Source organism: Sorex araneus, chromosome 5 (genome assembly GCF_027595985.1).
Source record: "Sorex araneus isolate mSorAra2 chromosome 5, mSorAra2.pri, whole genome shotgun sequence".
Classification (NCBI taxonomy): domain Eukaryota; kingdom Metazoa; phylum Chordata; class Mammalia; order Eulipotyphla; family Soricidae; genus Sorex; species Sorex araneus.
The window spans coordinates 121328246-121349100 of NC_073306.1; the positions used below are offsets into that span (position 1 = coordinate 121328246).

Consider the following 20855-nt stretch of genomic DNA (forward strand, 5'->3'; position numbering starts at 1 on the left):
CAGAGTGCCCAGGGAATTTTCTTGGTTTTTTGTTTTTTTCTTTCCTGAAAAGGAAGAAGTAGGTCAGATAAGTGTGAGAACTTACAAACTCGACCTATTTCACTGGCCCTGTGACTTTGTTTTGTTCTTGTTCCGGGGCCACAGCTGGCAGTGCTCAGGGCTTACTCCTGGCTCTGTGCTCAGAGTTCACTCCTGGTGGGCCTCGGGGGATGTGTGGGGTGCTGGGGATTTAACCTGGGTCGCCATGCACCTTACCCACTGTGCTCTCTTTTCCACCCTCGGACCTATACTTTCATCCTTCAACACAATTGTTTTCCAAACAATGAGATGTAATCCATTGATTAGACCTAAAATTCATTTGGTGAGTAACAATAGGACTTTTTTAGAAGATAGCATACTTTCTACATAGTAATGGTATGTATTGTCTCAGGGAGCTTTGTTTCACTTTTTTTTTTCTTGTTGGGTCACACCTGGCAATGCACAGGGGTTACTCCTGGCTCATGCACTCAGAAATTACCCCTGGTGGTGCTCAGGGAACCGTGTGGAATGCTGGGAATTGAACCCTAATCAGCTGCGTGCAAGGCGAACGCCCTACCCGCTCTGCTATCGCTTTCACTTATTTTTATATGTGTGTGAGTTCACTTTTTTTTTTTTTTTTGCTTTTTGGGTCATACCTGGCAATGCACAGGGGTTACTCCTGGCTCTACACTCAGGAATCACTCCTGGCGGTGCTCAGGGGACCATATGGGATGCTGGGATTCGAACCCGGGTCGGTCGCGTTCGGGTCGGTCGCGTGCAAGGCAAACGCCCTACCCGCTGTGCTATCACTCCAGCCCCAGTTCACTTATTTTTTTAAGTGTGTCTGAGGCATTTTTTTGCTAAGGGTTAAATTCAGGAGCATTTGCATACTTGATCAGATGCAGATTTTGCTGAGTGCAGGAAGATTCTCAAGTGCAAGTGTGAGACTTGCATAGTCGGAGAGGGGCGGTCTTGGAGAGGGGCCACTAGTTTGGGGTTCCTGCTCCTCAGCTGACCACCTGAGATTGACCTGGCCTCTATCTGGTTTTTATGTTTAGTTGCCACACCCGAGAAATGAGTTCATGGTGTTGCGTTTCGAGTTATTTGCAAAGGATACTTAACAAGAGTATGAATGAAAAGCATTCTTTAAATTCCTGGGGGCACAGGGGGGAAAAGGACATCATTGTAGGATCTTAAGTCTCTTGTTTATTTGTAGAACTTTTTACAGGAACAGGCATTTAGAGACACTTCACCATATTCCCTGCCCTGACTGTTGCGTCATTTCGGGTGGTTGAGGAAGGTCCTGCCTGTTGACGGAGTGCGTGTCTGGAGTGCTCTGTCAGCCTGGCCATTGTCGCCCACAGGTGTTCTGGCATATTCCAGAACACTCCTGGGGGAGAAGTGTTAGTCTCTCCCAGAAACATTTGCGGTCATTTCTATATGATGTGTATATCCTCTCAGTTGTTTCTGTCTCGTTTGTATTTAGACAAAGAGGCAGCTGAACGTCTTTCAAAAACAGTCGATGAAGCGTGTCTGTTACTCGCGGAATACAACGGGCGCCTGGCTGCCGAGCTGGAGGACCGGCGCCAGCTGGCGCGGATGCTGGTGGAGTATACCCAGAGCCAGAAGGACGTCTTGTCAGAGAAGGAGAAAAAGCTGGAAGTGAGTACACGCAGGCCAGACCCAGACTTCCCAGGCCCACCTGCCTGTAACCCGCACCAGGAGCTGGTTATTAGGCCTCAATTAGCACATGTTCTGTCTCTTTAAAAATTCATGAGATGGGAACGGTCCACTATCTATTACAGAAGGCTGACGCTAGTTGAAATTAGAGCCATATTTCTCTGTGCCCCAGAAAGAACAAATCAGAATGCAGGAAAGATTGAACTCTTAAAATCATGTATTAAGGATCTTGGTATTACTTCAGTTTGAACTCACAGTTCTGAACATAGACACTCTCCGGAGTGTCGTCACAAAGAGCAGGAGGTCGCCAGAGCAAGAGAGCGTCTAGTAGAAGTTGGGAAAAGCGAAATAAAACTTTCTTTGGGTTTATACCAAGATGGGGTTATACCGAGATGGGTTTCTGATTGCGTCCAAGCTAAGGCCGGGAAGGCGCCTGCCCCGAAGCTGTGCTATGCGTGGAGTCGGGCAGTGTGGACAGGCGGGTAGGTGGGCGGTGCGGGGCTGTGAGCGCTGTCCCTCACCAGACGCCCGAGAGCCGGCCCTTCTCCGCAGTGTCCGCACCCCTCCTAAAGCAGACCTGGGCACCAGTCGCAGTGTGGGAGGGAGGACGGGTCAGAGGTGGAGAACAGTCACACGTTTAAAGAAGTCCCCGCCCCGACTCCTGAGCGCGGGACCCCTTTCTCTGGCGCAGAGCAGGGGGACTTTTCGTGGCTGGCTCAGGGGACACGGGTGATGGGCTTGTTTCTGTTTCCTTCGCCATGTCCTTAACATGACTAAGGGGCTCTGGGGGGCAGTGGGAACTTCCTGTTTCTGGCCAGCCTGGAGGTGGGAGGTGGGAAACGGCTCAGGAAAGAGTTGGGCTTCGGTTTAGCAACGGGCAATGGCCAGAGTCCTGCGGGGAGCCTCACGGGCAGTACCAGACGGCCATCTATCTGGGATGCTCATCTTTCACTGAGGAAGCATTTTCCAGCACCGTGCCCCGGGACTAATAAGAGAGTGTAATTAATGATTCTGGTTGTAAGTCACCATGCCATCTGTTGAACTGCCCCTTGGCGACACATTAAGGGCTTTCTCTGATCTGTCAGACATTGATTATCATGAGCAGCTGTTGTTGGGCGGAATGTGGCAAGTTACCATGGAGGACAGCATCTTTGAGAAGGAGACCAAGTTGGTTAACTCTTTGTGTCCCTTCCTATGGATGTATGTGTCTCCCTTTAGTTCGCAGGGGAGTGACTCTGGGCCCTGTAGGAAGGACACTGGGTTGCTGAAGGGCATCAGAGGCTGACCAGAGGTTTGGATCTGCTCTGTAGCATTCTAGTCCACATTTCTTTCTCTGGCAGTGGAATTATTTTGCTTAAGAACCAGCACAGGAAGGTCCCACCACTGGGATGTAAAGCTTCTGAACAAAGGTAACCCAGACTTGAGCAAAACTATTAACTGGGAAAATAGAGTTAAATTTATGCATTTTAAGCAACTGAATTAGATACAGCATAAGGTTTATTATGCTGGAGCGATAGCGCAGCGGGCAGGGCATTTGCCTTGCATGCGGCCAACCCAGGTTTGATTCCTCTGTCCCTCTCGGAGAGCCCAGCAAGCTACCACACAGCAAAGCCTGGCAAGCTCCCCATGACGTATTCGAGATGCCCAAAACAGTAGCAAGTCTCAATTTGTTGTGAGACGTTACTGGTGTCCGCTCGAGCAAATCGATGAACAACGGGAGGACAGTGATACAGTGATAAGGTTTGTTGAGAGTCAGTTCTTTATTCATGCTTGCTAAAGTGTGAACCAGTCCCTCTAAAAATCTTTTTCTTTCACGTTGCTGTATAGATTTGTCTTGTGTTCTTTTGGTAATGGTAAGACTTGCTGAGTGTGCTTCACCCAAGAGAGAACTCACTGCTGTCAATTCTTCCAAGCCTCCAGCGTCTCTTATTGACATGTGCCTGCATTTCGAATGTTCATTTCCCCGCATTCCCTTCGCCTACCCCTCCTGAAAGGGACCTGGCAGCCCCAGGTGACTCAGCCTTCTGGGCTGTTGGTGGTTCAGTGCAGGGGTCCGAGGGTGTGACACTACTCAAGTTATGCAATGCCAGGGCGATCCCAGGCCTCCCCGGCAGTATCGGGGGGCTCCCAGTCCTGTACCCAGCACTGCTCGGTGTACCAGGAATTGAACACAGGCCTTTTTTTTTTTTTTTTTTTAAATTTATTTTTATGGGTCACTCCTGGCTCTGCACTCAGGAATCACCCCTGGCGGTGCTCAGAGGACCATATGGGATACTGGGAATCGAACCCGGGTCGGCCACGTGCAAGGCAAACACCCTACTGGCTGTGCTATCGCTCCAGCCCCTGAACCCAGACTTGATGCATACTCACCACACCCTCAAATCCCTAGACTGTCTCCTGGACCAGTGCTCGTTTCTTACACTCCTGGGCCTCACTAAACTGCCAGGCCTGGGCCAGAGCCGGTACAGCTGGTGGGGCACTCAGCCAGCCCAGGTCCAATCCCTGGCACCACATGTTACTCCCAAGTCTGCCAGGAGTTGATCCCTGAGTGTAAAGCAGCAGTGAGCCCTGAGCACAGCCAGGTGTGGCCCAAAACACAAAATAAGTAATAAATGAGCAAAATTGCAAGACAAGAATGCTAATGAAATCTATTTTTATTATTTAATACAATGAAAGAGCTAAAAATTCTTTTTTGACTTTTTAATTAAAATTCTTACAATCGTGGAAGTTCAATTATTTGAGTCTAGTTTCCCCCACCCAGGTTAGTTTCTTCACACGAATAATTTTGTTTTTTAATTTTTTTGCTTTTTGGGTCACACCCTGCGATGCACAGGGGTTACTCCTGGCTCATGCACTCAGGAATTACTCCTGGCGGTGCTCAGGGGACCATATGGGATGCTGGGAATCAACCCAGGTCGGCAGCATGTGAGGCACATGCCCTACCCGCTGTGCTATTGCTCCAGCCCCTAATTTTTTTTTTTTTTTTTTTTAGTTTTTTCTTGGAGAACTCGTGTGGGGTTAGGGGATGCCTTTTCTATCCCTTTCACTTAAGACTTTTATGTTGGATTTCTCAGTGGCTCTGACCTTTGGGAAGATTCAGAACCTAGAGAACTCGGGGGGTGTGGGGGACAGAGGAAGGAGTTGTAGCTGTGCGCACAGGAAAAAGAGATGAAGTGTGTCGCCTTAAGGAAGTCCTGTTCTGGCCCAGGAGCGTAGGTGGATATGGAGCGGTCCACCACACATCACACCAGGTGCTGGTGTGCAGTGGCGGTAAAGGAGACTGTTGGCAGTGCTGAGTGAGGCCTGAAGCTAGGCCCAGCCTCCTCGCAGGGAGTACAGCCTGTTTCATAGAAGGAATGGCACACGGAAGAGAAACACATTTCTGAACAGACGGGTGGAGAAAAACAGGCCAGAAGGTGCGTGCGGGACAGGCTAGTGCAGAGGGGAGTGAGAGAGTCGGGCTCTGGCCACTGGCGGGTGCTGCTGTGTCCTGGGCTGTCCACCGAGCGCTGTCCGGTGGAGGGGAGTTGGCATGGCTCAGAAGAAATGCCCTCCGCTGTGTCCGTGGCCCCACTATTCTGAAATAGACCAGTGGCAAAAATGCTAATGTATTAGGTCTATCAGAAGTTCCTAAATGGGTTACTCCTGGCTCTGTACTCAAGGAATTCGTCCTGGCTGTGCCCAGGGGGACCACATGGAATGCTGGGGATTGAACCCAGGGGGCTTCGTGCAAGGCAAACTCCCCACCTGCTGTACTTATCTCTCCAGCCCCTGCTTTTTTCATTTTAAATCTCATTTATCTTATTTTTAGTCTCAGTCGCTGTGATTCAGTTTCACAGTAGTGTCAGTAGTAGGTCTCCATGGTGCAGCACCACGAGCACCCCCCCCCCCCCCCGCCAGAGCTAGACACGGTGATTTTGAGGGGGTGCTGATTTCAGTGGAGCTGCTCAAATCCATTACTAGTGTTTTTTGTCATGAACAGAAGAAAGCCTAGAAATGAGGGGAAGTTACATAGAAAGAAGCATGGACACACAGGAGGGGAGGGGATGTAGAGGTACCAAAAAGTGCTCCCCTTCATTCTTAGAAGAAAGGGATTGCCTGCTTCTCTCTGACAGAGGGCCAGTAAGTGCTCACCACTCCCCGCCTTAGTCAGTGTGGGCTGGACAGTCAGGGCTGGGGCAGCCTGTTGTGGTGCCAGTATTGAAGGAAAAGCAAAGGAGGCTACCTGAAGCTTTACTTCCTCGACACGCCTGCTCATCTCCTGGTGCTTGGCAGCGACACTTAAGTAACAGGAGCTCTCCCTTGCTTGGCACCCCCGTGGGTCAGGGGCTGCCTCTAGGAAAGAGCTCTAGGGCCGTGGGTGTCTAGACCTGGTTTTGATTTTTAAATGTGTGTATTTCAGTGGTATTTAATATGCCCACAGTATCGTGCAATCACTTCTTAGATTAGATTCTGAAACTTCTGTTTTTGGTCAGCCTTGTCCCTGTTAGCTCGTCATTCCCTCTGACCCCTCCCAGCCCGCCAGCCCGCCCGGGCACCCCTTGTAAGCCATGTGCTTTCAGCCTCTGCATTTGTCTGGGTCAGATACTCCATCGAATGGCGTCTGGCTTCCTTTTCTTTAGCATGGTTTGATGGCGAGTGTCTGCACTGGATTGTTAGCACTTAGTTCCCTTTCACCCTTCGATGGCTGAGCTGCCGTTGGCTGGACATACAGCAGTCCGTGCTGTCCTTCATGCTCGAGTTGTTCCCTCCTTAGCCTTTCTGAGTGCTGTGGCGGTAAATGCCAGGTGTTTGTGTGGTATTTTTTCTGTTGGCTATATATGTTAACTTAAAAGTGGAATTGCTGGGTCATAGGTAAGTTTTTTTACTTTTTGAGAAGGCTGTTTCTTCCAGTGATTTCACCATTTAGCATTCGTGCCAGTTATGTATGAGGGTTCCATTTTAAATACCTTCATCACACTTGTTAATTGTTTTTTTTTCCTTTTCCAATCTTCCTAGAAGATGTATTATCATAGATTTTAATTGCTCTGATGACTGATGATGTCTTAAGACCGCTTATCTGTATTTATGTGAGCTATATGATTCGCAAATACTATGTAAGTTGTCTTCCCACCTAAAAATGCCCTTTGAGACATGTGTTGTATTTTATTTTGATAAACTCAGTATCAGTTTTTCCTTTGGGTTGTTTATGTTTTGGTTTTGCATTTAAGAATTCCAGTTTTTGAAGACTTAACTCCTAAATTTGTTCTAGGAGTCTTACAGTTTTAGTTTTTACGCTTACATCATTGATTTGCTTTGAGTTGATTTTTATATAGGTGTTTGATATTATTCGCATATAAGTATCCGTTCATTGTAGTTTCTTATGTTAAAAAGATTTCTTCCTCCCTGTTTATATATGCTTTTGTCATAATTAGCCACTGATGAGTGAGTTTTATTTCCAGATCTCTGTTTGATGCTGATAACACACTATATACATTGTCACAGTGTAGCTACGTAGTAAGTTTTGAAAGTGGAAAACTTGGATCCTCAAACTTATTCTTTTTAAGTATTGTTTTTGCTATTTAGGCCTTCTTAATTAATTGTTTTTGCTATTTAGGCCTTTTTAATTCAAAAAAATTCTATATTTGAGAAATTTGAGAATTGGCTTTCATATGTCTGCAAAGTGGGCAATTGTCATTTCAATATTGAATTGTAAATTCAATATTGAATCAGGAGATTACATTGATCTTGTCATCTTAACATTCTTTAGTCTTTTAATTCATAAAGATCATTTTTCCATTTTATTTCAAGTTTTAGTTCTGCAGATTTTTTTTTTATTAAAAAAATAGGAACAGAGCGTTAGTACAGCGGGTAGGGTACTTGCCTTGTACCAGGCTGACCCAGCTGTGATCCCCAGTCTCCACATGGTCCCCTGAGCCCAGCCAGGAGTGATCCCTGAGCAGAGTCTAGAATAAGCCTTGAGTACCACAGGGTGCGGCCCAAAAACTGAAAAAAGAGAAAGGGAAAAAGAAACTCAGACCTAGAGGATAGGGTGAACTGTAGCTCGGAATAGAATACAGGCAGACAGTTGGTAATTTCCCACCAGGTTTGTGGTTTCCTCTTTGGCCATTTTTCCTTTTTAAATTTGATTTGATCAGTTCGTCAATAGCAGGAAGACGGCCTACACGGAAGAGTAACCAAAGTTGAGTCATTCTTGAATCCCCCGGAGTCTTGTTTTAAGGACATGGCATGGAGGGGGATTAAAATGGCTACCCAAAAGCATTCCGGAGTCGTTTCTGAGAAAGTGCTAAGTGTGCGTGACCACCACCAGGGCCCAGCCGCGTGCTCCCGCCCCGCGCAGGGAGGGGCTGAACTGGAGGCCTCTCTGTGCTGCCCCCTGGCCGGGACCCCAGAGCCCAGCAGCACCTTGAGATGTCTCACAGGTCTGCGGGCAGTGCCAGAGTCTTTGGCTGTCGGTGAGGGGGGTACCAAGCCAAACTCGGCCGTCTGTTGGTGGGGCAGCACCCCCACGCATTGCAGGGTGCCGAGGGAAGCATTTATTTCAGTCATGGAGCAGTCATTAGGTGGAGACAGAGAGCGCCTTCTCTCATCTGTGGAGTAAATTCTTGCCTTTCCTCATCTTGACCCTGATCTCCTTGTTGAGTCAGGTAAGAGCCGATTAGAGGAGATGACTGAATTCCACGGGGAAGTCAAGTCAGTGGAGACCGGCACCCCAGGCACCCGACTCCAGCCGGGCCTCTGTCCTGTGGCCTTGGGTACCCCCGGCTAGTGATCCAGCGTACACCTGGCATCCCGGGGCGTTTGTCGTCCCCTCTCTCCCCACGTGGCAGGCCACGGCCTGCTTTCCACCCCTGCTTTCAGAGTCGTGTTTTATGGCCCTCTCGGGTGCCTTACCCACACCCCGTCCCAGCTTTCCTTCTCCGGAGCTGTGTGGTTCTGTCTGTGAGGGCTGACTTTAGAGCTGGATGTTGACCCCGGGGCTCCCTCTGTTCGTCGTGGTGGTGGCTGACCTTTACACGTGCTTGCAGCTGACCCCAGTGCACAGGTGCACACATGTGCTTTCCTATTGGTGGGAAACCCCGCAGTGCTCAGGCCTTACTCCTAGCTCCGTGCTTAAGGATCACTCCTGGTGCTGCTCAGGGAACCACTTGCAGTGTCAAGAATCAAACCTGGGTTGGCTGTGTGCAAAGCAAGCCCCGCCCCCCCAGTCTCTGTCTGGCCCTACACAATTGTTTTTGGCCCCATTAGCCACCCCTAGATGGCATCTGCATCTGTGGCTTGCTTAAGGGAACTTGTGCAGTGCTGCGGATCAAACCCAGGCCAGCAAGACAGTTGCCTCACCGCTGTACTATCTCTGCGGCCCTAAACATTTCCTTTTTTTATGGATTAATTATTATTTAATCTCTATTGGGGTAGCAGGCATTGCTTTATCAGAGAGTAAATGTTGACATGTGTCAGGGTTACAGTGTTACCACATCCACCATCACAGTGCCAACATCCCTCTGCACCGTCCACGCCCTCGTGTCAGTAGCTGAACACAGGTGTCCTTGTAGACGCTTCTGACGGGAACACCTAGGGTTGAATATTCTGTTGCCATTTTCAGGGTTTTTTTCCCCCTCTCCTTTTTACTTTATACTGACTTTCAGTCTTTGGATTATTTTCTGTCAGTTTCTAAAAAAGGACTCTTTGCATGCCTGTGACGACTGCTTGTCTTAATGTGCTGAAGGTCTCACCGTGTCTCCACTTCAGACCTTTGCCACCAATATGCCGTGCTCCTGCCCGAGGAATTCGTGTTCTTTTTCGGAGGCTCTTTTAGCAGATTAGGAAGGAATTCACTGAGTTTTATAGACAGACAACAAGCACCTAGATTGTCTCGTGGGTTTTAAGTCATCTGTTTACGTTGAAGCAGCTTTGTGGAAATAGCAGATACTCTTTATTATAACATTGACTCAGTGAGCATAATTCTGAGAGCAGAGTTCAGATTACAGAAATTGGAGCTCCAGTGTCTAAACGTCTGTTTGACCAGTGGGACGTGTTATTTTTAGAGAGATATATTTTAGTCCTTTTCAAATCGATGAACAACGGGACCATAGTGTTACAGTGCTACAGTATTGAAACAAGATTTATTTTTTAAAAATTTTTTTAAAAAAACTTTTTGTGAAGGTAGCGGGATTTACAGCACTAATAATCCCACTCCCTCGTGCACCTCATGCCAGCACCAGACCAGCTACCAGAGAGCCTGATGCCCTCCACAGCGTCCTGGGATCCTCCCGACCCTGCCCTCGTAAGCCCAGTTTTAGAGACAGGGTCTTCTGTTCTGACGACTGACCATTTGCTGCTCTCTTGCTGTGCTACTTTATATCCCCCTAATATGAGAGACCCTTTTTGTGAAGGTGGTGACACCTATCCTATTGATGAATAGAACTGATCTCCTGAAATCCACAAAATTGTATCACTGTGTCACTGTCCTTCTGTTGCTCATTGATTGCTCGAGCGGGTGCCAGTAACATCTCCATTTGTCCCTACTGCATGCTAGTGTAGCCCAGTGGCATTTGCTCACTCCAAGAACATGAAGAGCACGGTGTTACTGTTTTTGGCATATCGAATACGTGACGGGTAGCCTGCCAGGCTCTGCCGTATGGGCGGGATATCCTCGGTAGCTTGCCAGGCTCTCCGACGAGAGGGGTGGAGGCTTTGAGCTAATGTAGCTGAGCCGGAGGTGGTTTGTGGGTGTGTCTCCCACATACCTAACTTTGGGCCATTTAATTTCTTGGTAAACTTGGCCCGGAGTTGTTTGGTCTGGCCAAAGGCACAGCAGCAGTTTTTGGGGTGTCTGGAAGCTGATGCACTCGCCCCACAGGTACAGGCTCTGCTGGCGGCACCATACCTCAGACAAAATGGTAAATTAACAAATTCTTTTAAATTGTGAATCATTTTTATTTTGGGAGGGAGAGGGTGGGTCCCACCCTGACAGTGCTCAAGCTGGCTCCTGACTCTGGTCTCAGGGATAACTCCTGGTGATGCTCAGGGGACCAGATGGGGTGCTGGGTTGGCCACATGCTAGGGAAGGCAAATATGTGCCGTACTATGTCTCCAGCCACTGACTCTTTTATTTTTTTTAAGCCATGTAAATGTAAAGAATGTTATGAATAGTTTACATTTTTAGAGTTTACATGAGATAGGTAAATTCTACAAATTAAAATTTTGGAGTAGTGAAGAGAATTAAAAATAAAAGGGAAAATCTGAATTGGCCTATAAAAGTACTAAGTGTAAGTCATATTCTAAGAAAGGGAATATTGGCTTTACATTAGAAACTTACAGATACTGCTTAGTGTCTGCATTAATAAGTGAAAGATTGTAATAAAAACCTCACTGTAAAAAAAAAATCCTAATCAGACATAGAACATTGAATTAAAATGAGAGGCTAATTCATTATTGAAAATGTATAAGCTCCCTTAGCAAGCCAGAAGCAAACCCAGCCAGAAGCACCGTGAGTGCCCTGCCCGGCACACATGTCGGGGGTTGTCCTGTCCTTTAAAGATGTCCCTGTAATGCTTCCGGCAGAGTTGACCTCAAGGTTCTGAATCCCCTAGCGGGTCGCCCGCCCCTGCCGCTCTGTGAGGTTCCCGCAGAGCTGAGAGAGGAGCGGCTGGACGGAGCATTCCTGGCCCGGTGTCCTCTCACTGAGCTCTCGGAGAGAAGGAGTCTCACGGCTCTGCTCTGTGCATAGGGACTGTTTGGAACTCGTTGTTTTCCGTATTCTGTCTCGGGTTTTGCCTGTCCGTGCTTAGTGTGTCTCTTGACTTTTCTTAGTTGAGTTGATTTTTCCTGGCGCCCTTTGGTCCTCATTTGGTTGCCTGTATTTCTCAATTCTGGAAAGTTCTTAACTGATTTCCTTAGCTGTCAGTTCTTCATCAGACTCGCCTTCCTGGTCCTCAGGTACCCCGGTGATTCATGCTGCTCCTCTTGAGCTCATCCCATAGTTCCCTGGTGTGCTGTTTGTATGTTTCAGACTTTTCCCCATCTTCTGTTGGTTGTTTTCTAGTGGGTTCCTCCATCTCGTCTTAGAACGTCTTGTTCTTTCCTCACGGTTGTTGTTCTGCTGCTCAGAGCTTCTAATTAGTTTCCTCCTGTCACCTGCTGTACTCCGCAGATGTTCTGGCGTTTCTGCTTGTAGTTGTCTTACTCGGGCTCTCAGACGCCATTGTTTTTTTGAGTTCATCAGCCTCCTCCTGGTGTCACAAAACGCCTTTTTCTGGGGGCTTGACAGAGCTGGTTGGTGTGGTTGTGCTTCTGCGTCGCTGTTTCGCTCATGACCGTGGTGGCTTCTGTGTGTCTTCCCCATTTCACATATTCCTGCTGCTCTAGGGGGTGTCTGTAGTTAGAGCCCCTGGGTGCTCCCTGTCGGGCTGGGAGGTGCTCCTTCCTGGATCTGCGCATCTTCCCCCAGCGACAGAGAGGAAGCAGTGTGAGACTGGCCGAGCAGATCTGTCCCACAGCGGGGCAGGGCGGAGGGAGGGGTCCGTCTCCACTGCTGGGCTGCTGGTGCCGATCTAGGGTGTCTGCGGGCATGGTGGGCCACAGGCAGAGACTCCGGGCCCTGCTCCCGCCTCGCAGTGAAAATGGGAGACTGGATGGAGACATGCTTTGCAGTCTGGGAAGTCGCACCCCGGTCTCAACTGTGCTTCGGTAAGATGGAACATTCAAGGTGAACATCGTCTGGGCCACTCTCGTGGTTAAGGTGAGAGTGTCATGGTTCTAATCTGATCTGGTGAACCCTTCGTGGGCAGAGCCCAGGCGCCCACCGCAGTGCCGAGGAGCAGGAGATGGGGTCAGCCAGCTGCTGCTGAGGCTCTTCGGACCACCTTTTTTTTTTTTTTTTCCTTTTTGGGTCACACCTGGTGATGCACAGGGGTTACTCCTGGCTCTGCACTCAGGAATTACTCCTGGCGGTGCTTGGGGGACCATATGGGATGCTGGGATTCGAACCCGGGTCGGCCGCGTACAAGGCAAACGCCCTACCCGCTGTGCTATCGCTCCAGCCCCTGGATCGCCTTTTTGTTATACCCATGTGTGCTTTCCATCTCTGGTTTCTGCATGCCCCCTCTGTTGGGTCTAGTCTCTGTTGGGGCGGGGTCGGGCTGGCGCTTTAAGGCTTTCTCGGGCCAGAGAGGTGTGGCAGGGGGTAAGGTACTGGCTCTTACGTGCAGTTGGTGCAGATTCAGTCCTTGCTCTCCGGCACTGCCGGGTGCACCCGGAACCCCCTCCTGCATCGTCACCCTGTGCGTGCCGAGTCCCCAGGCCTCTTCTCATTCCCAGTCTCCTTCCCTTAGGCCAGTGTACTGAGAGTTGGCTCCGCTCATCGCCCGGATGCTGAGCGCGTCCATCCAGATGGCCAGCCTGGGTCCTTGGAAAGACTTGAGAGTGGCCGGGCCAGGCTGTCCCTGTTCCTTCTTACGCACCGTTCCTTCTCTTCCCCAGCCTCACTCTGGTATTGCTCTTCCTCAGAACCAGGAGTCCCGGGAGGTGACCCCGCAGTCCCAGCGCCGCAGGCCACGGGAACAGACAAAAACCAGGCGTTCTCCTCGTCCTCTTTCTCCCGTTATTCCTGCCTCTGGTTCCGCCTCCTCTGGGCCACTCTCCTTTAGTGCCCACAGCTCCTCCACCACCGCCGCCGTCTCCCTCCTCAGCACGGGGTCCTGGCGCCCCTGACTGCATTGCCTTGATTGTCCGAACACGTCCCCTTCTCTTTGTCTCATTATTGGGGACGGGGTGGGGGGGGTCGGCTCTGCTCAGGGGTCTCGCCTGACTGCTTGAAGCAAGGTGGCGCTGGGGAGTCCAGCAGGCCTCGCCCTGCCCACTGTCCTCTCTCCCGGCCCCTCGGTCCACGTCCTCAGGGTCTCACCTGGTTCCCCACAGTGGCTCAGCGCTGATTGGGCTGCGTCTCTCCTGGCGTGCTGTCACCCGGATATTCCACAGGCGCAGTGCAGAGCTTACTCTCCTGCTGTGAAGGCCTGAAGCGTGGCTTTCGGTGTGGCCCCTTTGCCCTCACAGCCATGTCTCTTGTCTCCCGGTGTGTTTGTCCGGGCTGGACCCCTGCTTGGGGCTTACACGTGTTGACCGCTCTGCCTGGGACACTCCCCGCCGCGTCCACCGCTTCCTCGTGCAGCTAGTTCACACCTGCTCATTAGATGATGTTTCCCAAGTGGGCGTTACCTTGCCCATCGGGTAGAGGAGGGGGGTGGGAAGCTCTTGAATGGCCCATGATCCGCGGGGCAGCAGAAGCCTTAGCAGCTGGGGGGTTGCCAGGTTCCTTTTCCCCCTAGGCCGGGTCACAGTACATCCTGCATGGGGAGCAGGGCCTGAGGGTTTTCCCATGAGGGCTACACTTACCCCAGGACCCAGTCCAGGACCCAGTCCCCTCTCCCAAGGGTTGCACCATGAGAAGAGTGAGTAGAATCTGTGACTTGTTCAGGAGTTCAGGGGCCTTTCATTTTTTTCTAGCCAGCTTTCAGTCAACATGCTGAACCTTCAAGACATACTTGAGATCTTTGGCAGGATGGTTTTCATCTCCCATTCATTATTCTCTTCAGTCGTCCCCAGCACTGCTGGGTGTGGCACAGACACCAGAACAAAGTGTCTGGGGGCTGGGGAGCGGCTTCGTGCACTGGCTGCAGCCTTGTGACACCTGGTCCCTCAGCACTACGAGGAGTGACTCTGGGAACTGAACCCTGAGTCACCACCAGCTCCTGCAGGGTATGGCCCCAATCTGAAAAATCGAATTCTTTCCATTTCTCTGTTTTTCGTTAACGTGATAAACACGGGTTGGGCAGTGAACCCTGCTCAGCCACTCCACTCATTTTATGTTGAATTGTTCCACAAATGGCTTGCAGCTGCCCGGTGACATTCCCTCCCTGCCCGAGGTGTTAGGACCCCAAGTTCAGCAGCGGGGAGTCATGTGCCACACGGGAAATGGTTGAGCTTGGATTTTCTGTCTTAAAACTTCTCTGTCCCTATCAAAGCGACCCTCAGTCCTGTCTGGAAACTAGGGAATGGTATTTCTCACTTTCTGGTCGCTCCTGGAAAGGGATGGGACCCTTCCTGGTGTACGCGGTCCAGGGCCCCGGCAGACCTCGCACCTAATAAACCTTGCTTAGAGTTGTCCTCTGTAGAAACTCTTCTCTCCTGCCCTTCCAGTTGCCCCCTCCCCCAGGAATGCATGTCTCTCCCTGCACTAACCTGGCAGGCTGTGGGCACTTCAGGAACCTGGCTCTCCATTAACATGGGGATCGCCCTGTGGAAGCCTCTGTTTGTGTGGAGTGGGAGTGGGGGGGGGTTCGGGGGTGAGGGGAGTTGGTGGGGGGTGTTGTGGGGGGTGCTGGTTACTGCATATGACTTACAGCTTTGCTGGTTAACTCAAGTATATCCTGACTGTGTACGATGAAAGGTTCTTGTGCTCCAGTATTTTGATTTTACCTGGTTCTCTGTAGCAGGAACAAATTGCAAAAATGTGATAATTTTTTTTTGGGCCTGGTACATTTTAAAATTATTTTATTTATTTATTTGTTTGTTTGTTTGTTTGTTTGTTTATTGCTTTTTTGGGTCGCACCCACCGATGCTCAGGGGTTACTCCTGGCTCTGCACTCAGGAATTACTCCTGGTGGTGCTCAGGGGACCATATAGGATGCTGGAAATCGAGCCTGGGTTGGCTGCGTGCAAGGCAAACGCCCTACCCACTGTGCTATCACTCCAGCCCCAAAATTAATATTTTTAAAGTATTTTTTTGGACACCAGTCAAATTGTAAGTGATTAACTTGCTGTTTACATTAAGGTTTGAAATTTTGCCCGTTCCTGACATTTTATTTTTGTTAGATTCATTTGTTACTACTTTAGTTATGTGTAGACTCTTTTTTTCTAACCTTGCTTTTTCAACTCTCTTGTCAGTTTGGGAATTTTGTTGTGACAGAAGACAATCCCTTATTATTAGCCCTTCTTTATTTAGGAAGGTCCTCTGGGGAGAAAGAAATACCCTGAAAACACGGCTGTAATTTCAAGGTTAAGAAGCCTTTCCCTGTTAGACTTCGCCGGTAAATGGTCGGATCACCGGCTCATTCCTGTCCCGCACTTCTGGGAAGGACTCTGCCTGCACCCTTGTTCCGGGTTTGTAATGGAGCTTGAGAGACCCTGACACTGGGACTGGACCCACAATTTCCTCTTTTCCTTTTATCTCCCCGGTGTCTTACTCAGCAGCTCCAGCACTGCTGTGACACCCAGAATGTATCATTTTGAAATGTCTCAGCTGCCACTAAGTCGTGTGCAAGCGTAGAGCTGGCTGGGAGAGAGGTGCAGGTCAGTGCTAGCTTTTTGTTCCCACATAGATCCGTGATAGAGTACACTCTCCCTTTACAAAGGGGATGAAAGAGGGGATGAATGCATAACTGAGAGGCAGACTGGTTGATTTTTCGCTGTACGTTCTGTGAGTGGAAAGAGTGTAAGCCTGCGGCCAGGGCCAGGGGCTGGGGGGAGGGAGGGTAAATAGCATCGGGGCCCGCCTGGCTCCCTCCGTCTTCAGAGAGTGAAGTTCCTCGACTTACATTCAGTGCAGCAGGTCACCTTTGAGACAGGCCCGGCATCAATTGCTTCATGCCTGATAGCCCTTTATGACACTTGGCTGGGACTAGCTGAGCGTTGGGTGGCTTTCACATGCCGTGTGTCCTGCAGCACAGCAGGGCAAGATAAAGGGAGCCATGAGTCTTGGGCTCGTCTTACCAAGTCAGGCCCTGCCGGCGGTGTTATTTCTGACATGAGCTTTATGTAAATACTTTCTACTAGGAAGAAATTAGGAGGCTCGGTGGTGTTTACATTTTGATCACTTGTTTCCTAACACGAGTTGCCGTCGGACACGCTTATGATTTTGTTTTGGGAGTGGAATTCCTGTGGAGAGGTCATGGCAGTGTCAGCCCCTGTTGTTTCCAGCGCTCGGTCTTATCCCGGAGCTCATCTACGGCATGTCAGGTCTAGTTTGCCGCTGTGGCCAGAAAAGGTGAAGAATGCGGGCGCCTCGCTCCCCTCTCCCGTTGTCCCGGCCACGTGGGCTGCCGCGTCTCCTGGGCCCGCAGCAGTCGGGGCCTGTTGGACACGTTTTCTCCTGGTCGGGAGAGTCCAAAGCTTTGCCGGTAGCATAAATCTCCAGTGTTATCTGCAGCTCCACATGGAGCCTTCACCTCTGGTTTAAACATTTCTTGGCGTCGGATCAATACGCCCAGCAGTTAATTACAGGCCCCCCGAGGCCCCTGCGGGGAAGTGGGGTTTGCTGTCCTGGGTAGGTGCAGGCTGCACCCCAGCACCACTAAGGCCGGGACGGGGAAGGAGAAGTGGCGGGAGTGCGTGGGTAATGGCGAGTCTTGCCTCGCTCACGCTTGGTGCTGGAGGAGAGGCAGGTTTGCGGAGCACGGGCAGCTGTGTGGGCTGTGGCGAGAGGAGTCCCGGCGCTGAACTGGATTCCGGCATCAGGTACGGTGGCCCGATTCTGTGACACACAGGCGTAAGGCATCTTAAACAAGGCGCGTGTGGCCACTTGGCCCCCTCATTTCTCCACCTGAGTGGTGCTTGGTGTACCAGAGATTGTGGGACGTGGCACACTTAATGGGTCAGAAGAATCCAAATGGGTCTCGTCACACTGATGTTGCTCTTAGAGGTGGAGCGCCCAGGCCGCTCCTGAGGGCAGGAGTTGCTGAGGGCGTGGCTTGGAGCTTGGGAACGACTGCTTGCAGCCCACACTTTCTCAGAGGGCAGGTTGGGAGGTTGAGGAACAATGCTTCTGGGATTTACTCAGGTCTGTCTCCTTTACCTTCCACAACCAGACATCTAAGTGGGAAGGGGGAGGTGGGGAGGGAGGGCGGTCACCTAGCCAAGGAAGCATCTGAACCTGCTTCTGGCCCGACTGACTGGCAGCAGGGGAAGGCTGGAGAGGCAGGGGTTCGGTTTGGAATCACTTTTTTTTTCTGACTCTTTGGGTCACACACGGCGATGCACAGGGGTTACTCCTGGCTCTGCACTCAGGAATTACTCCTGGCGGTGCTTGGGGACCATATGGGATGCTGGGAATCGAACCTGGGTCGGCCGAGTGCAAGGCAAACGCCCTACCCGCTGTGCTATCACTCCAGCCCCTGGAGTCACTCTCTTATTGTTGATACCGCTGCAGTGTCTATAGATGACTTTTATTTGGAAAGGCTGAGCTTCTTGGTTTGGTTTTTTTAAGGAAAGAAGTGGTAGATCACAGAGCTGGTTGTGATTGAATCTACTCAGGGGATTGTAGAAGTAATTGTTTGACCTATCAGCTCATCTGCTTATCTCAAGACTTTAGGCAATCCTTAGGTTAGATTCAATTTGCATTTTAAGCAGGTACATGTTTTAATAATTTTAAAGGTAATTTTTACTTGTGTTTGCATATTCCAGGTATGTGAGTAACCCCAGACCTGGCTTTTTCCCCCCCCCAGACTGTTATTTTATTGGTAAAGCAGATAATAGTAAAAATATTCAACTGCTGATTGACATACATACCTCTGTGTGATGGCCAGGAATTTTATTTTATTTTTTATTTTTATGAAGATGTTCACAATATTTAATATTCAAGCACCAGTCCCATCACTGTTACACCTTACCACCACCATATTTTGAATGTTTCCATCCCTAACCCCAAAAGACCTGGTTTTTTTACTTTTTTTGTTTTTTAATTTTTTAATTTTATGAGTTATTTCACAATGTTTGACTACATTCAATATTCAAACACCAATCCCACCACCATTACACCTTCCAACCACCAGATTTGGGATGTTTCCATCCCAACCCCCAATCCCTGTCTCAAAATAAAATAAAACCAGAACTGCTGAACATGCTTACAAAAAAATATTCATATAGGAAACAGTGTGAAGATTTTTCTATTTTGTCAGGAGCCATTAAGACTTTCTATAGGACATCACTAACATGTTGTTAAAGTTTGGGTGATGTGAGCTTTGGTATAGATATTTGAAAATATGCATATATGCGCATATATATTATTTCCCTCTATGATTTGTTGCCTACTATCTGAACCCCATCAAACGTGGTGTGGTAATCATGGAGAATGGGTAGGGAGCGTCTTACATGTCGCACGGCCGCTCGGTCCAGAAATATGTTCATTCATGTGCGGCGTGGCCTGGAGCATGGCAGGGGTTGGGTTACGGAGGTTTTTGGCTGCCGGAGGTGGGTCCCTTGGGTCGAGGAGGGCTCTCACCCTCCCCCCTCTGGGGTGCCCCAGACCTTGCATTTTAAACCCTCTCAGCCTATGCATATTTTTTAAAGGCTTTTTAAAGAGCAGTTTGCATCTAGATAGTGAAATTTGCATTCTCCCAAAGAGGTGTCTCGGGTAGTGATGGTACGGTACAGTGGGTAGGACACTTGCCTTGCACGCAACTGTCCAGGGTTTGGTCCCCAGCACCCCAGCTCCTCAGAGCCTGCCAGGAATGATCCCTGAGCACCATTGGTGGTGGTCCCAAAACCAAAATAAGTAAAAATAAAATAAAGATGTGTCTTTCGCAGAATGCATCCATCCACTATGTGGCTTGTCTTTTCGCTCTCTGAGAGTGCCTTACACAAGACAGAGGTCTTGCCTTTGAAGTCTGGCTTTATTTCCCCCTTCTGTGTATCATGCCTTTAGTGTTGGAGGCAAAATGCCCCAAAGCAAAGGTACGGTGCACTGTACCGTACATTGTTATTTTCTAAAAGCTTATAATTTTACATTTAGGTCTTTGATTAATTCCAATTTAATTTTTTACCTTGCAGAGGAAGTTTTGTGAAAAATGTTTTGTTGGGGTGTGTGTGAATGTGACCAATTGTTCTAGTGCCATTAAAATACAGCGGGTCCGGGGGCCGGAGCGATAGCACAGCGGGTAGGGCGTTTGCCTTGCACGCGGCCGACCCGGGTTCGATCCCCGGCATCCCATATGGTCCCCCAAGCATCGCCAGGAGTAATTCCTGAGTGCAAAGCCAGGAGTAACCCCTGAGCATCGCTGGGTGTGACCCAAAAAGCAAAAAAAAAAAAAAAAAAAAAAAAAAGCTAAAATACAGCGGGTCCTTGAACATGGTTTGAAGGACCGCTTTGATCCAGGTTTTCTTGTAAATACCATAACCTCACAGAACACAGCAAGCAGTACTGTCTCTAAGTGTCTTCACTTTTTCTTTAGCATTATTACAAGGGAACAGCGTCATGCGTATGCAGTGTGCTGAGTCTGTCGTCAGTAAGGTCATGCTGGAGTCCACAACAGGCTCTTGGCTCCTAAGGTTCAAGAGTTCGTGGTGAATCTTTTGTTGATTTTGGGTTTGGAAGCACACCCAGCAATCTATGGCTCTGAGCTCAGGAGTCACCCTGGGATGGGCTCGAGGAACCCTGTGAGATGCCGGGGATTGAACCCAGCTGGCCAGGTACGAGGCACGCGCCCTCCGCCCTCCGCCCTCCGCTCCTGTGCGGTGGCACTGGCCCTGCTCGGGAGTGGGGTGGGTTGTTACAGTCACCTTGGGTGATGGGGAGTGCGTGGCTTTCCCTGGCCCTTCGCCTCCCCGTGAGCTGGAGGGTTGGTCGCCCTCAGCACTCAGGTCCCTGGACCGCGTTGACTCTCGATCTTGTTGGGAAGCACGGGCACCTTAACAGGTCGTTCCTGCCCACGGTCGGTCGTGGACTGTCGCTCCATCTTTTAGTTGCTTTTTAAAGATCAGCTATTGTTTATCTCATGTACATCTTGCACCTGTTTTTTCAGGCTTATACCTGAGTATTTCCCGGTTTCAGCACCTGCTCTTATCATTGCATGCTGATGTAGGTGGTATTTCATTCTGCTTACCTATGAGTTGTGGGGGAGACACCCAGCAGTGCCTGGGCGCTGCTCCTGGCTCTGTGCTCAGTCCCCACACTCGCTCTCCAGCCCTGTACTTGATTGTGATTTTCAGTTTCCTCTGTTCACTCACGGCGTGTAGGAAGGAGAGCACGGACCTTTTTCTAGAGTGACTTCTTACAGTCCAGTTTTGTCCATCCTCACTCTGGTGAGGCCCTCACTCCAGGCTCATGTTTCTTCTGCTCCGAAGGAAGAAACCACGCAGAAGGCTGAAGCCAGTGGTCTGGGATG

The 20855-nt window shown here is 49.8% G+C and overlaps 1 protein-coding gene across 2 annotated transcripts in view; it reads left to right on the forward strand.

Moving 5' to 3' along the window:
* RPRD1B (regulation of nuclear pre-mRNA domain containing 1B) overlaps window positions 1-20855 on the forward strand; it is a 57153-nt gene that overhangs the window by 31850 nt on the left and 4448 nt on the right. For both annotated transcript variants that reach the window (XM_055139273.1, XM_004612638.2), the window contains one exon: window positions 1505-1680. In XM_055139273.1, the coding sequence (XP_054995248.1) occupies window positions 1505-1680 (176 nt within the window). The remainder of the gene's footprint in view (window positions 1-1504; window positions 1681-20855) is intronic.